We start from the raw sequence: 14,591 nt of genomic DNA on the forward strand, positions 1-14,591 counted from the left end.
ATGTCAATGAATTTTGACCCAAGACCAAGTTTCTCCAATACTAGCCACAAATAGCTCCACGATAAGCGGTCAAATGCTTTGAACGCGTCCAGAGATAAAACTGCTGCAGGTGTTGTGAGATTTTTGGCTTCATGGATTATGTGTAGCAGTCTGCGAATGTTGTCCGCTGCATGGCGGTTGGGTATGAAGCCAGTTTAGTCGGGATGAACTAACTTCTCAATGACATGTTCCAAGCGTAATGCCAACACCTTGGAAAACAGCTTGATATCTGTCCCCAGTAGGCTTATAGGTCTGTAATTGGCACAATGTTTTGGATCTTTGCCTTTTTTGGGTAAGACTGATATACAGTAAGTGCAGTATTTGTTTGTTGTAGAAAAGTGCCTCTCTCCATAGCTGATGTTAAAGCTTGTAGGATTGTAGGTCCAAGAATATCAAAATACTGCAATAATAGTTCTGATGGGATTCCGTCTAAGCCTGGGGTTTTGCCCTTTTTAGTGCCCTTTAATGCAGTTTTAAGTTCCTCTAGTGAGATTGGTTGGCCCAATTTTCCAGCCTCATCTGGACTCAGACAAGGTATGAAGGCATACATTTAAAACCGCAATGCTAATGGTTTGAAATCAATTGCGAGTTTTATAGGCTTCACTCTTGAACACATACAGTCTTGAACAAAACGAGTGAATGAATAAATGGTATAAACTTAAACATCTTTGGCATATATTCAAAACTATCTATAGCCTACGTTCTTATATTAAAAGAGTTCACTCCAAATTATTGTCTAGGTTTAGGTGGTCATAAAATAAATTAGTATCAACATAATAGCCTATTGTCTCCCATAAGTCCCAAAGTGTTTGAAATAAAGTTATCTGAAATGCAATGGCTTTCAATTCAATTTATGCCTAGTATTTAATCTGTGTAGCACACAGTTGATTTGATATTCATGAACAATCGTTGACACATGAAGCAGTTTTAATTATTAGCTGCCTAGGCTACAGAATAATTATCCTTTGGGTTGCATCAGATATAATATAGCCCCACTGGCAAAGCGGTCACTGAACAGCCTACCAAATGTGCATGACCCTTTATCAGCAGTAGACATATGTCTTTCATCAAAGATTATAACTAAAAATGCCATTATCAAGGTGATAAACAATGTAGCCTTAATACTTCGTATGGAAAGCGAACCTGCAAACATGCAAAAATGGAATTCCTTTCCTATGCCGTTTCGCTGCACGTTACACCACCACCGAACGCAAGTGATACAGAGTAGCACAATTTCTAGAACCACACGCATGTGAAGTTAAAACATTTTTAATCGCATAATCTTCATACATTCTTTGGAGCTAGTGACTGTGTAAATCCATGCTTGGTGCACTGTCGGAAAAAAACATTTCTATAGGCCTACTTCTATTTTTGAAGTTGTAGGCTACAGGTAGGATTGCAAAGGGGCAGAAAATTTCCAAAGAAACTTACCATGGGAAGTTAAGATGGGGAATTTTGGAAATATTCCAAATTGGAAACTTTAATGGAATTAAAGGAAATTATGGGAATTAATTGGAATTTACGGGAATTAACTGGGAATTTTGGGTAATTCATTCAAACTGTTTCATATATAAACATTAACATTTTGTTTCGTAAAAAGCAATATGATTTGAATGTTCGTATTTGCTAGCGGGAATCCCATTCTCTGCCTATTGTTTACTGTGTGCTAAACTAGCAACACTGAACTGCCCAAGATACACCACACCACTCAACAACAAAATCCGATTGGTTGGAACCTTTTTTTCCCATGCACATGAACGCACCATAGGTTTCCTTTATGTCTAGCCTATGCTGATTGCTGTGTGTATGTGATTGACTGATGTGCAGGGTAGAAATTCGACTGAAATTGCATTAAATCAGGTTGTTTTAACTAATATTATGCTCTCAAGATGGGGTTTTGTCCACTACATTTAAGTTCCCTGTTATAGACTAACTTGCCATATTAAAAATTCCCAGTTTATTCCCATTAATTCCTGTTTATTCCTGTTAATTCCCATATATTCCCGTTAATTCCTATGGAAAGTTTCCAACTTTGAAAATTCCCGGAATTTAGCAACCCTAGCTACAGGTGACGACAGCACAGGTTGACGGAACCATCTTTTTGGACTCGTTTTCTGAATGATTGGTATTTTTTGCAACACAGCTTAATTTAGCTTGAAAGTTAACCTGCTACGGAGCAGGTTAGTTCTGTGGCATAAATTCCCATGGTTACCAAGCTGGGATTCACGTTAACCTCATTAATGGAACGGAATTCTCACTAAAATTAGCGAGACTTATCGAAATAAGCCAGGTTTGCCTGGGGATACCCCCCTGCTCCCAATCAGGTTTGGTTGACAGCATAAGACACCATGGTGATACGGCGACGCTAAAACATAGCCACTTTCGTGTCATAGCATACCCTGGCTTTGAGCGCAACATACCTCGCTAACCCACTAATCGAGATTCGTAGTATAGCCCACTGCTGCGGGTAACACACATACACATACATAAACAAACACAGGTATAAATACACACACGCAGATGCATAAACAAACAAACACAAACAATGGATGACCTACTGCAGGTAAACTCATGCACACACACAAACACAATTAACACTTAATTACAGACGCACAGTGTTACATCTTACATTATGTGTTTTTGTGTGTTTATGCACAATGTGTATGGAAAGATTAATGTTGATGGTGTGTGTGCAGGTGAATTGTGATCTGCGCAGGCAGATTGATGAACAGCAGAAGATGCTTGAGCGCTACAAGGAGAGGCTCAACAAGTGTGTAACCATGAGCAAGAAACTTCTCATAGAGAAGGTGAGTGTGTGTGTGTGTAAGATAAACTGATCTTACCACAGAGCAATGTTCCCTCTAAGCTGCGTGCGGCCGCGCAGACCAGTCGAAGTGGCCGCGCAATAGATTTATCAGACCGTGCACATTTTTCAGACCGCACAAACGTTTTTTTTTTCAGGGGTTAAAAATCTGAGCATCAACGGCGTAGGCTAGGTAATAAACATTTAAACCATGTCTGAGAACCAAGACGGATGTAGCCTAAGTGGCGGGCCCTGCTCCAGTTATGTAGTAGGCTACCATGGCGAAAGGCAGAGCAGATGCCCCAGAAAAGGTCTGCCTAACGTTTAAACATGAGTGGCTAGATGAAATACTCCAATCTGACACAAAAGATGGTCCAGGTAGGAAAAAACTTTCAGACATATTTACGAAAGGAGTGGCGTGATCTGCAAATTCAAAGGAGGCAAAAGCGAAAGGAGAGTTCGCTCGTGGGAAAACTTGGTCTTAAAGGAACACGCCACCCAAAATCAGTAGTAATATATGTTCTTACCTTAACTTTCACGAGTTGAGTCATACCTCTACCGCGTCGGTATGTGCACTCAAACGCTCTGGCGCGCGGCGCGAATGTGTTAGCATGTTGCTATGCTAGCAGGCTCTGCCGTAGCCGTAGAGGGAGTAAGATGGCATTAATCAAGGCTTGCCTCAGCTTTGGTCACGTCCTTTTACAATTTTATCATTGTAATAAAAAACGCAATTTGGCACATAATTTCAACATGCTGCTGGCCTACTAATTAATGCCTAAGTACTTCATTTTTTGCAAAAAGAAAGAAATCCTTGATAAAATAACAAGTCATTCACATTTTACTTTACGCACTGGCATGACGGGGTGACTCCCATTCATTTTGACTGCATGGGAAGAGAGCGCGTCTTTTTCAGACAGACAGCGCAATTCATTTTATACCAGCAGGCAGATCGGACAAACTAGCGCCTCGATATTAAAAAAAACGCCGACTCCATTAATTCCGAAAATCCACCGCACAACAGTGCAACGTGCATGTTCACATTTTCAGTAACAACCGCCAAACTTGCTTGCTTGCCTTCTAAGTTTTCCGACTTTTTTTCTTACCTTCTTTTTTCCGCTGTGGATGTTATTGAGCTTGTAGAAGTCATACAAGTTATATCACTCTCTGTCTCTTTTAAATGCCTATTCCCTGAAGGCTACAATTACTATGTGTTTGATATCGAAACAAAATAACCCAGGCAGTCTCATCTAGGATATAGCACAGGTTGAAGTCAACGTCAAGTTGGTTCTATTTACGGAGGTGTGTGTGTAAACATCTTGTAAATGACTCAGAAATGACGAAGGAGTGAATAGTGGCAAGAGGCAAGCCGAAGGCTGCTGACAAGGGCCCTACGCTATTGTAAAGCAATTTAGAAAAAAATCACGGAACAAAAATGCTGATGTGGTACATGAAAATGTATCCAACGCTATCGTGTGTTTCTCTATGGCAAAACATGTTCATAATCCGGTTTTGAGATCCTAGCAAATTCCTGCATGGCATCCAATTCAAGGCTCATGTTGCATCCCAATTTGTTCAACAAAGAAACACCTTTTTTGCCTTTACTTTGTTCATGGCAATGCAGTAAAAAGTTGAGAATCATCATGAGTGCATACACCATAGTCACACATGCTAACAGGCAAACTTGGGTCAAGTCAGGTCAGATCAGTTCGTGTCACAGATATGGAGCACAGAATGGTCATTTTTCATCGCTAAATAAAAAATGGCATTTATTTCCGTAAATCACACACCACATATTTCTGTAAATTGCTCAGCCCCAGAGTATCCCTCCAACATAGCAATTATATTGCCCGTTTCAGGACAGTCTGCCCTACACACACATTAAATGCATGTAGAGCTATGAGCTTGCTGTGGTGAGATACAGGTCAAAATATAAGAATTTCAAAATAAAAATCTAAATAAAATCAATGCTAGTACTAATACATGAAATGAAAAGATCTGGATAGCCTAGACTCTGCTGAAAAAAACAATATATAATATGTGTGTGTGTGGCACTTACAATGACAAGAATAAATCCTTATGAATAGGTAGTGAAAATGCCCTAAAAACAGCTTAGGGTTCTAAGGGTTAAAGGAGTGGCTGCTTTACTGAAGTGTCAGGTACCGCACCTGACAAGATGAGCCACATAGCCAGATAGGCCTATCTCCCTCAATGAAATTCAAATGGCATGTTTTGTAGCCTAGTTTGTTGCAAACCACTCCAATTATAAAATTGTTTAGGCTACCTTTAGGAAAATGACGCCATGTCAATTTAATAAGCACTGCATTAGCATTTTTCTTTCACTGAAGTTCCACTTAAATGTTGTACCTGCTGAGAAATGACTAAACACCTTGGATACTTATATAATGATATAGATAGATAGATAGATAGATAGATAGATAGATATCATTATCAGTCATAACCAGTGAACCAGTCATCACCTCTCTAAACCTTATTGAAGTTCAACCAAAGATCCATTAAGTTTAACTAAACTGGCTGGTAAAACACCATCATTAAAATGTTCCACAAGTCCAACCATTATAAAGGATATTGAATAAATATCAACCTTTTTAGACATATTGATGCATTTGCGGTCATCTCTTTGAATTCCCTATGGCTAATAATAATAGATAATATTATAATCTAATAGATTGCGTGTAGAAGCAGTAGTAGCATGTAAAGCCTTTGTGTGTGTGTTTAGTCTAAGCAGGAGAAAATTGCGTGTAGGGAGAAGAGTAGCATGTAAAGCCTTTGTGTGTGTGTTTAGTCTAAGCAGGAGAAAATTGCGTGTAGGGAGAAGAGCATGCAGGACCGGCTGCGTTTGGGTCACTTCACCACCGTCAGACATGGGGCCTCCTTTACCGAGCAATGGACAGATGGATACGCCTTCCAGAACCTCATCAAGTAAATCATCCTACACACATGCACACAACACATCACTGTGAGACAAAGCTACCTTCACTGAGTGGACTGATGGCTCTGTCTTTTGGAATCTCATCAACTTAGTACACAAACACACACACACACTCACTCACACTTCAGTATTCTTGATGGGTGTCTCTCTCTCCTCTCTGTTTCCCTTAAACCTAAATAAACCCGCCCCATGGTGCACCTTCTGTGTTTCCACGGTAACAGGCAGCAGGAGCGCCTCAACTCTGAGCGCGAGGACATTGAGCGGCAGCGCAAGCAGCTGGGCAAGAGGAAACCGCCCTCCATGGCGCAGACGCCGCCGCCCAGCGTGGAGCCCAACAAGCGCAAGAGCAAGAGCAACGGTCTGGAGAACGAAACGTGTGTAGCCCTCCGCCGGCCGCTCTCACTAGCACACGGCTTTACTAGGTCCTCTGCTCTCTAGCTGTCTGGGATTCGCCACTCTGCTTTACAATGCAGCTTCCTGATTCTCTCTAGATTCTGACATGGGGTGGAGCGGGGGAGGGTCAATCATAACCCACCGAAATCCTCATCAAGCATCTGCGACAGAGTCTGATGCCAAAAAAAGAAATGGCGCCTCACTTTCTAGAATCCATCTCTGCTAGCACTAGCTAACACCAGGAAGTTCCACTGAACAGTAATGAGCAGAAGGTGCATACAGAGGAGGAAGTCAACATCATTACTTCTGTTCTGTAATGTCACAGACTAGTAGAGACAGAACTTTACATTAGGCGATTTGCTACATCATGGATATGTGCTGCACTTAGTTGTGCCTTAGCTGCCTGTAGTTCATCTGTGTGTGTGTGTGTGTGTATCTGTCTGTTTGTTTGTTTGTGTAGGTTATCACTAGCGGAATACCATGAGCAGGAGGAAATCTTTAAGCTGCGTCTTGGACACCTGAAGAAGGTAACAGCGTGGCACATGCCTCCTTCTCTCCCTCCTTTCCTTTGTACACATAAAGGGCTGATTTCAGCCTTTCAATGTATGTGTGCGTCAGGGACTGAAAACAGAATGATTTTCATTTTGGTTCGTTCTGAGCAAAACCAGTATTTTTTCTGCTCCAGTGTTCCAAGGACTCTCCTCTAAATGGTAACCGGTTAGAATGTTATAGAAGAACAGTTAATAACGTTCCTTTAAAAATGACATTGCCTTTACAAATTGATTTATGGCCGGTGGCACAATACTATAAGCTTTTTTTTGCCCAACAGCCTTAAAGCTTAAATCAAAGCATATTATCAAAGCACATTAGATATCAAGGCTAACTGTTAAAAACACTGTTCAGGCATGGAGCGAGATTTGAAAGTAGGCAATTAGCCACCTAATAAATGTCTGATAGCCTGACTTATGCACAGTAAATGTCCTTGCATTAAGCCCTGTAATAGCCTAACCCAGTGGTTCTCAAACTTTTTCTTTCATTCCCCACTTTGATCAAGGGGGCATTTTCGAGCCCCACCTGTCCATCATCACTCTAAGAAAGTGCATCAAGCTTAAAATTGTCACATTTATTGAAATAACGACAAGTTCTATGTCCTCTTCAGCAGAGTTAAAATCAGCTGGTGCTGCAGATAAATAAATACATAATGTGCCACTGTAAGTTAAACACACATATTTCTGTTTTCCAGCAACATATTAGCAAGCACAGGCCAATATTTTACAGCATTGTACAATATATTCAATGAAATAGCCTACCAACATGCTGCATTAAATGGATCCATAATCCAGTCATACTGAGCACTGCTGGTTGGGAAATATTTTTGAAATAAACTTTGCAGGGATGTGATGTAAGCCTACTGTTTAATAAATGGGATCACAAGAGTGGCTCCCGAATCAGACGTTTCAGCGATTTCACTCAGATTCTCAAAGGCATTAATATACTGTCGTGATCGAGGCGCCTGTCCATACCTCGAGTTTTTTGGTGAATGCAGTAATCTTATCTGCTAGGTGAGGTAGGTGCTTGTCTTTGCCTTGTAACTGGAGATTTAACTCATTGAGCTTTCCAAATATATTGCTAAGATAGGCCAGCTTCATCACCAATTTTCATTAGTGAACGTGGGGCCAGGTCTGGATGAAATTCATAATTCTCACAACCTTGTTCAAAATCTCATTCAGGTCGGGACTAAGCTGCCTTGACACGAGCGCTTCCCTATGAATAACACAGTGCGTCCATTGCGCACCGGGTGCTGCCTAGGCTACAGATAAAAATAAAAAATAAAAAAAACTCCTGTTTTCACGTCAGTTCGCGCCCCACCTGGCATGTCTCTGCGACCCACAGTTTGAGAAACGCTGTGTGGCGCTACCAACTGTATGGCAGGCCTATAGATATTTTCCTAGCGTCTCTGGTAGCCTATGTTATGTTTCAGTAATTTAGGCTATATACTTGGAAAAGGCAGTTAGATAGTGTTGGATAGTAGGTCTAGCATATTATACAGGGGAGATACCGATTCATAAAATCCGACTAAATTCATCCTATAAGGCAGGGGTATTCAATTAACCTTCAGCGAGGTCCAGTTACGGAAAATTTCCTCAAGCAAAGGTCCGGAGCATCATAACGTTTAACGTGTGTGTATAGGCTATGTATGTATGTATGTAGCCTAGTTGTAGGCCTAGTCCTAATGTTTAATGTGAAATAAAATAAGTAGCCTAAAAAGCAACATTCCAAATGAGGAGAAATAAGGCAGGATAAGAGTAATTGGGGAGAAAAACTGAGTAGCCTTGGCTATTTTTAAGATCTTAGGATGGATATTCAACAGCTGGTTTCTTGATCCCATCAATCAGCAAGTTTAATTTTTATTGATTTTTTTTTTTTTTTTTATGTTGACCCGAAATCCTGGAAAGCCAGGAACATTACGTTGTTGGGCAGTAAATGGATGTAGGCCTAACTAGATTGTGGTGGATCAAGCTTATTGCCCTCTTAAATCATAAAAAATATTCTGTGGTCTCAGTTTACTGGTGAATGGGTAGGCCTAGCCTACCCTATGCTTGCTCAAAATATTTGCTTTGTCTAGTAGAGGTGCTTCAAATTGGCGCTTTTAAAAATCGCCCGTCTCAGAATATGAGAGTCGGTCCAGGGCAATTCAGCGCAAAACTGTCACATCCATAATGCCAACACAATGCCATGGTAGCCTATTTAGTTGGCGTTATGGACGTAACAGTTTTGCGTGGTATTGCCCCCGTATCGTTATATAAAGCTCTGTCCTCACTGTCTAGCTTTCTCCTGAGCAATCCATGATTTGAAAATACCTTACTTATCGCTAACTTAGATATCCACCTTTTTTTTTCGTCCCGTCTCCTCTCCTCACTCGTTTCAGGCTATCAGTGAGTCTCTTCACCATAGTAACTTTACTCACTGACTCGACTGAAAATCTAAATTTAGCTATTATGGTCTGGGTCCGGATAGGATCACGTCAGGGTCCGCCATTTGACTACCTCTGCTATAAGGGGTCTAGGGAACACTGTGTGGGCAGGTGACTCTCCAAGCCTATAAACTTTTGAATAATATTCAAAGAAAGATTAATCGGAAAGATGAATACCGTTATTAACTGGTTATCTAACATTGAAAATAGCGTTTTCAGTCCGAAACAAGTGAAATTGGTATTCGGTTACGTTCATCCAAAAACTGTGTTCGTTTCCGGTTTGTTTTCGTTCTTTGAACCGTTTCTAATTCCTGCTGTGTGTGTGTGTGTGTGTGTGTGTGCGCCTGCCTGCCTGCCTGCAGGAGGAAGCTGAGATCCAGGCAGAGCTGGAACGGTTGGAACGTGTGCGGAATCTTCACATCCGAGAATTGAAAAGAATACACAATGAAGACAACTCGCAGTACGTAAACACACACATTCACATGCACCTGTTGGTTATCACCACTGCTGTTGGTTATCATACTTTTTACACACTTGCACATGGACTGTACACACACTGCACTTTATACTCTCTCTTTCTATTTATTAAAAATGGCAGACTATATCCTTGTATCCTTGCTGTTGTTAAATCTTGTAAAATGTGCTGCAATCACTTTACAATCAACCAGTGCACCTGTAATGTGTGTGTGTGTGTGTGTGTACGTGTGCTCTTCAGGTTTAAAGATCACCCCACACTAAATGACCGTTACCTGTTATTGCACCTGTTGGGCCGTGGAGGCTTCAGTGAAGTTTACAAGGTAAGGCCAGGCTCTTCTGTTAGACATACTCACACTCACTCTCACGCAATCACACACGCCAATATTGTAGCATTTTGTGCATAACTAGTTCACTGCTGCCTACAGCACAGACTTTTGGTTATAATAGTTGACTAGTATCTAACACACATACACACACACACACACACACACACACTGGTCCTGTGCTGCTTCAGCTGTGTATGTGTGTGTTGACCTACAGGCCTTTGATCTGACTGAGCAGCGATATGTGGCTGTGAAGATCCACCAGCTCAACAAGAACTGGAGAGATGAGAAGAAGGAGAACTATCACAAGTACGTTAAAGTGTGTGTGTGTGTGTGTGTCAACTAATAGATACTAGTGTGTGTGTGTGTGTGTTAGGGGTTTCAACAACTAATAGATACTAGTGTGTGTGTGTGCGCGTGTTGATGATTCTCTGTGGTGTTTCAGACATGCCTGTCGGGAGTACCGGATCCATAAGGAGTTGGACCACCCACGAATCGTCAAACTCTACGATTACTTCTCATTGGACACTGACTCGTAAGACACGCCTTTTGCTTATCACACAAACCCCTCCCCATCCCACCTGCACTTCCCTTTTCCAATAAACCACGTGGTCATCTAGCCTCTCCTCCCTCACAACAGACCCTAAATGGGTTTATCTCCATAGTTCAACCAATATGGACCAATTCAAAGACCAATATGGCACACCTCAATTCTCAAATTTCTTATTGACTGAAAGACTGAGCTTACCACACTAGGATCAAACTGCTGAAGTTTGAGATCAGGGAGAACAAGGGTCAGTGAGGGTTCATTAGTCATCAGACCATGCTGTTTTTGTTTGCTTGTTTGTTTGTTGTTTTCTCCTGGCTCCCGTGGCGTAAACCCGTCTGTGTTGATGTGCTGTTCCAGGTTCTGCACAGTTCTGGAGTACTGCGAGGGGAACGATCTGGACTTCTACCTGAAGCAGCACAAGCTGATGTCCGAGAAGGAGGCACGGTCCATCGTCATGCAGATCGTGAATGCGCTCAAGTACCTCAACGAGATCCGACCCCCCATCATCCACTATGACCTTAAGCCTGGTGAGTGTGGGGTTGGGGTGGGTGGGTGGGGTGAAGAGGCCAGATGTGGGCCTCAACTGGGCCGAATCTGCTCAAGCAGGGGCTATGATCGTGATGGGCCAGATTAGAGGAGTGAGATGTTTGGGACTCTGCTGACTCTGCTGTTGAGTGCAGACATGTGCAGACATGCATCACTCGACAAAATATTATTCTGCTAGGTATGTATCTGCTAGGGTGTCGCGGCGCTTGGTGCATACATACAAAAAAGTGAAACGGCCCAGACATTGTTACATACGCTGATTGGATATCAAGTCAAAGTTCTACCAGAGTTCTACATTCTGTTGTGTTGCCCTGGTCACAATGTGTTTACTTTCGTTTCGATGTGAGATGTAACGGTAGAAAATGTATAAAAATGTTATAGAAACTAGGCGAAGTTTCTTTTTGACAATTTGTTGATGGCACAGGAATATGACACAGTACAATGCCTTGACATCTGTCGACAACAATATTTTTTGTCAAGCGACACTGGGCCCATAAATTAGCGTTAAGGGTCCTTTAAGTTGAGGGCTCCTAGCAGAAGAGGTTTGGGGTTCACACCAGAGGAGTTTGTGCAGTGAGAGAACTGGGCCTGTGCTGTATACTTTCAACATCTACATATGACACTCATTTAGCCCCTCTCTGACTTGTTTCTCTCTCTCATTCTTTCCCTGCCTCTCTATCCCTTTCTCTAATCCTCCTCTCCCTCTGTCCCTTCCTCTATCCCCCTCTTCATTCCCTCCCTCTCCTCCGGCCGCTCTCTGCTCCATGTAGGTAATATCCTGCTGGTGAATGGGACGGCGTGTGGGGAGATTAAGATAACAGACTTCGGCTTGTCAAAGATCATGGACGATGACAGCTACAATTCAGTGGATGGGATGGAGCTCACGTCACAGGGAGCTGGGACTTACTGGTACTGAACTTACACACGACCTGACAGACACACACACACACTTACACATACTCTTGCCCTTACACAATGCTTTATGTAATGCCTCTTTTGTGTATGTGTGTGTGTAGGTACCTGCCCCCAGAGTGCTTTGTGGTGGGGAAGGAACCGCCCAAAATCTCCAACAAGGTGGACGTGTGGTCAGTAGGGGTCATCTTCTACCAGAGTGTCTACGGACGCAAGGTAAACCACACAAACCCTATACACACACCCCACTCCATACACACACACACACACACACACACACACCACAGTATACACACACACACACACAATAGACACACCCAATACACACACCACACATCTACATAAATGCACAAATTTGCCGGTTGATTGTATATCATTGCTTACATAGAAGATATTCAGACCTAAGCACAACATACGGCATGCCTCATAGCCTAATAAAGCACAACATACGGCATACCTCATAGCCTAATAAAGCACAACATATGGTATACCTCATAGCCTAATAAAGCACAACATATGGTATACCTCATAGCCTAATAAAACACACACATCGATCGCTACTGTGCCCCTCATTCCTCCCAGTCTGCTATGATCAGTTCCCCCCTGCTTATGCTGCATCTCCATACTGTGTGGTTCTCTGATGAGCTGTGGTGTGGACAAATGCCATTGGTGATGTAGTGCTCTACTTTCCCTTGGAATAGTAACCTTTAGAGCTCATCATATGCCCTCTAGATATTCTACAATACGTATCACGCATCACGTAGATAGCGGTTAATCCCTCAGACCCAGCTGGCCCAAAGCAAATACCCCCAACCCCTACCCCTTGTGAGCTGTGGTTCTTCTCAAGGTTTCCTCTTGTCAAAATGGATTTCCTTTTTTTTCTTCTTGCTCCTGTTGCCATAGTGCTTGCTCTTGGGGGTTCGAGTTTGATTAGCACTTTGAGAGATCATGCTTTGTGTATAAAAGACCACTTTATGGTCTTTTCTGACCACTCTAGCTTAAGTTGTGTTCTTGCACGTTGCAGCCCTTTGGCCATAACCAGTCGCAGCAGGATATTCTACAGGAGAACACCATCCTCAAAGCCACCGAGGTGCAGTTCCCCACCAAACCTGTGGTGTCACCTGAGGCCAAGGTACGCACGCATGCACGCACACGTTTACTCACTCACTGGCACAGACACACTCTTACACATTGTCTCTCACTCACTCTGGAACTCTCTCACACACACACACACACACAAATAAATCACATTAATTAATTAATTTTATTGCATACCTTCACAATGAAACACTCACCTTTCACAAAATGTTAAAATGATAATTGATGTTCACATGAAACTATATTCTCTTTAGTTCACATATTTACAAATTCCATAAATGAAGTCACCCACTCACTTTCACCTTCAGTGACACCATTCTGAAGCTAATGTAGTACATTCTGTCTGCTCTGGCAGAAACCATGTGCACTGCTGAGTCTGGTGGTGAGTCTGGTGTAGTAAGGTGTGTGTGTGTGTGTGTGTGTGTGTGTGTGTTGTAGGCGTTTATCCGGCGATGCCTGGCCTACAGGAAGGAGGAGCGGATAGACGTGCTGCAGTTGGGCAATGACCCGTTCCTCTTGCCGCACATCCGCAAGTCTATGAGCGCTCCCCCTCCACCGGGCCCCCCCACACCCTCCACGTCCAGCTCCTACAACAGCAGCGCCTCCAACTGAACACGCACACACACACTCCGTATCCAACTTCTACAACCGCAGCGCCTCCAACTGAACACACATACACACACACACACACACACACACACACACACTCCGTATCCAACTTCTACAACTGCAGCGCCTCTAACTGAACACACACACATACACACTCCAACATCAGCACCTCCTCCAACTGATCTTATACATACATGCTCATGTATACCCAACTCCCATGACCACCCTAAAGCACATACGTTGTCCACTAATACCAACTTCCAGCTGCTAAATAGTTACCACACACACACACACATATACAGTATGGCAAGGAGCAGTGGTGGGAAGCTGAAGAGCTTGAAGGTGTAGTGGGGACCCAAACTTGGTGTCAGCTTGGTGTTTTTTAAGAGCTTGGACGAGACCACCACTAAGACCACAGAAGATGCCAGTCTCATTTGAACTCTAGAAGTTGCTAACGAGGCAGTAGAGACCTCTCCTGAGGGATGCTGTTTCAGACACGGACACTAGAGGGTGCTGTTTCACCCCAGAAAAGTACTGTGCCACCTGCATCCTGTGACGAGGATGCTGGGACTTCTTCATGGATTTTATTAAATGCAGGCCCCTGCCCTTGGGCTGCCAGTGCCCAGGTGACCAAAGCTACAGGACAGGGACAGGGGAGGAGGCTTAATGGTGAGCTAGAGTGACCAGCAGCCAGGGGTTGGGGTTTGAGGGGGTTGTTTTTCCCCCCTGCAGTTTTCAAGTTTTGTAATGATTTTTTTTTTTTAATGTTTTGAAATGTTTTTTTTTTTATTATTTATAAGATGTGAGGTTTGCCTCAGGACTCCCCTGCAGACCTTCAGGGTGAGAGGCATTCTCATTAAACTCCTTTGCCAGGTTATGGAACGACTGCTGTGGTTACTGCACTGCACCCACACACA

General features: G+C 42.9%; 1 protein-coding gene across 2 annotated transcripts in view; it reads left to right on the plus strand.

Moving 5' to 3' along the window:
- Positions 1-14,551, plus strand: part of LOC121705369 (serine/threonine-protein kinase tousled-like 2) — a 29,626-nt gene extending 15,075 nt beyond the window's left edge. For both annotated transcript variants that reach the window (XM_042086309.1, XM_042086310.1), the window contains 13 exons: positions 2,736-2,846; positions 5,646-5,782; positions 6,014-6,166; positions 6,646-6,712; positions 9,522-9,619; positions 9,875-9,956; positions 10,177-10,268; positions 10,405-10,494; positions 10,867-11,036; positions 11,826-11,964; positions 12,072-12,183; positions 12,992-13,099; positions 13,504-14,551. In XM_042086309.1, the coding sequence (XP_041942243.1) occupies positions 2,736-2,846; positions 5,646-5,782; positions 6,014-6,166; positions 6,646-6,712; positions 9,522-9,619; positions 9,875-9,956; positions 10,177-10,268; positions 10,405-10,494; positions 10,867-11,036; positions 11,826-11,964; positions 12,072-12,183; positions 12,992-13,099; positions 13,504-13,677 (1,533 nt within the window). In that variant the 3' untranslated portion in view covers positions 13,678-14,551. The remainder of the gene's footprint in view (positions 1-2,735; positions 2,847-5,645; positions 5,783-6,013; positions 6,167-6,645; positions 6,713-9,521; positions 9,620-9,874; positions 9,957-10,176; positions 10,269-10,404; positions 10,495-10,866; positions 11,037-11,825; positions 11,965-12,071; positions 12,184-12,991; positions 13,100-13,503) is intronic.
- The last annotated feature ends 40 nt before the right edge of the window (positions 14,552-14,591 follow it).

This window comes from Alosa sapidissima, chromosome 3 (genome assembly GCF_018492685.1).
Source record: "Alosa sapidissima isolate fAloSap1 chromosome 3, fAloSap1.pri, whole genome shotgun sequence".
Taxonomy (NCBI): Eukaryota; Metazoa; Chordata; class Actinopteri; order Clupeiformes; family Clupeidae; genus Alosa; species Alosa sapidissima.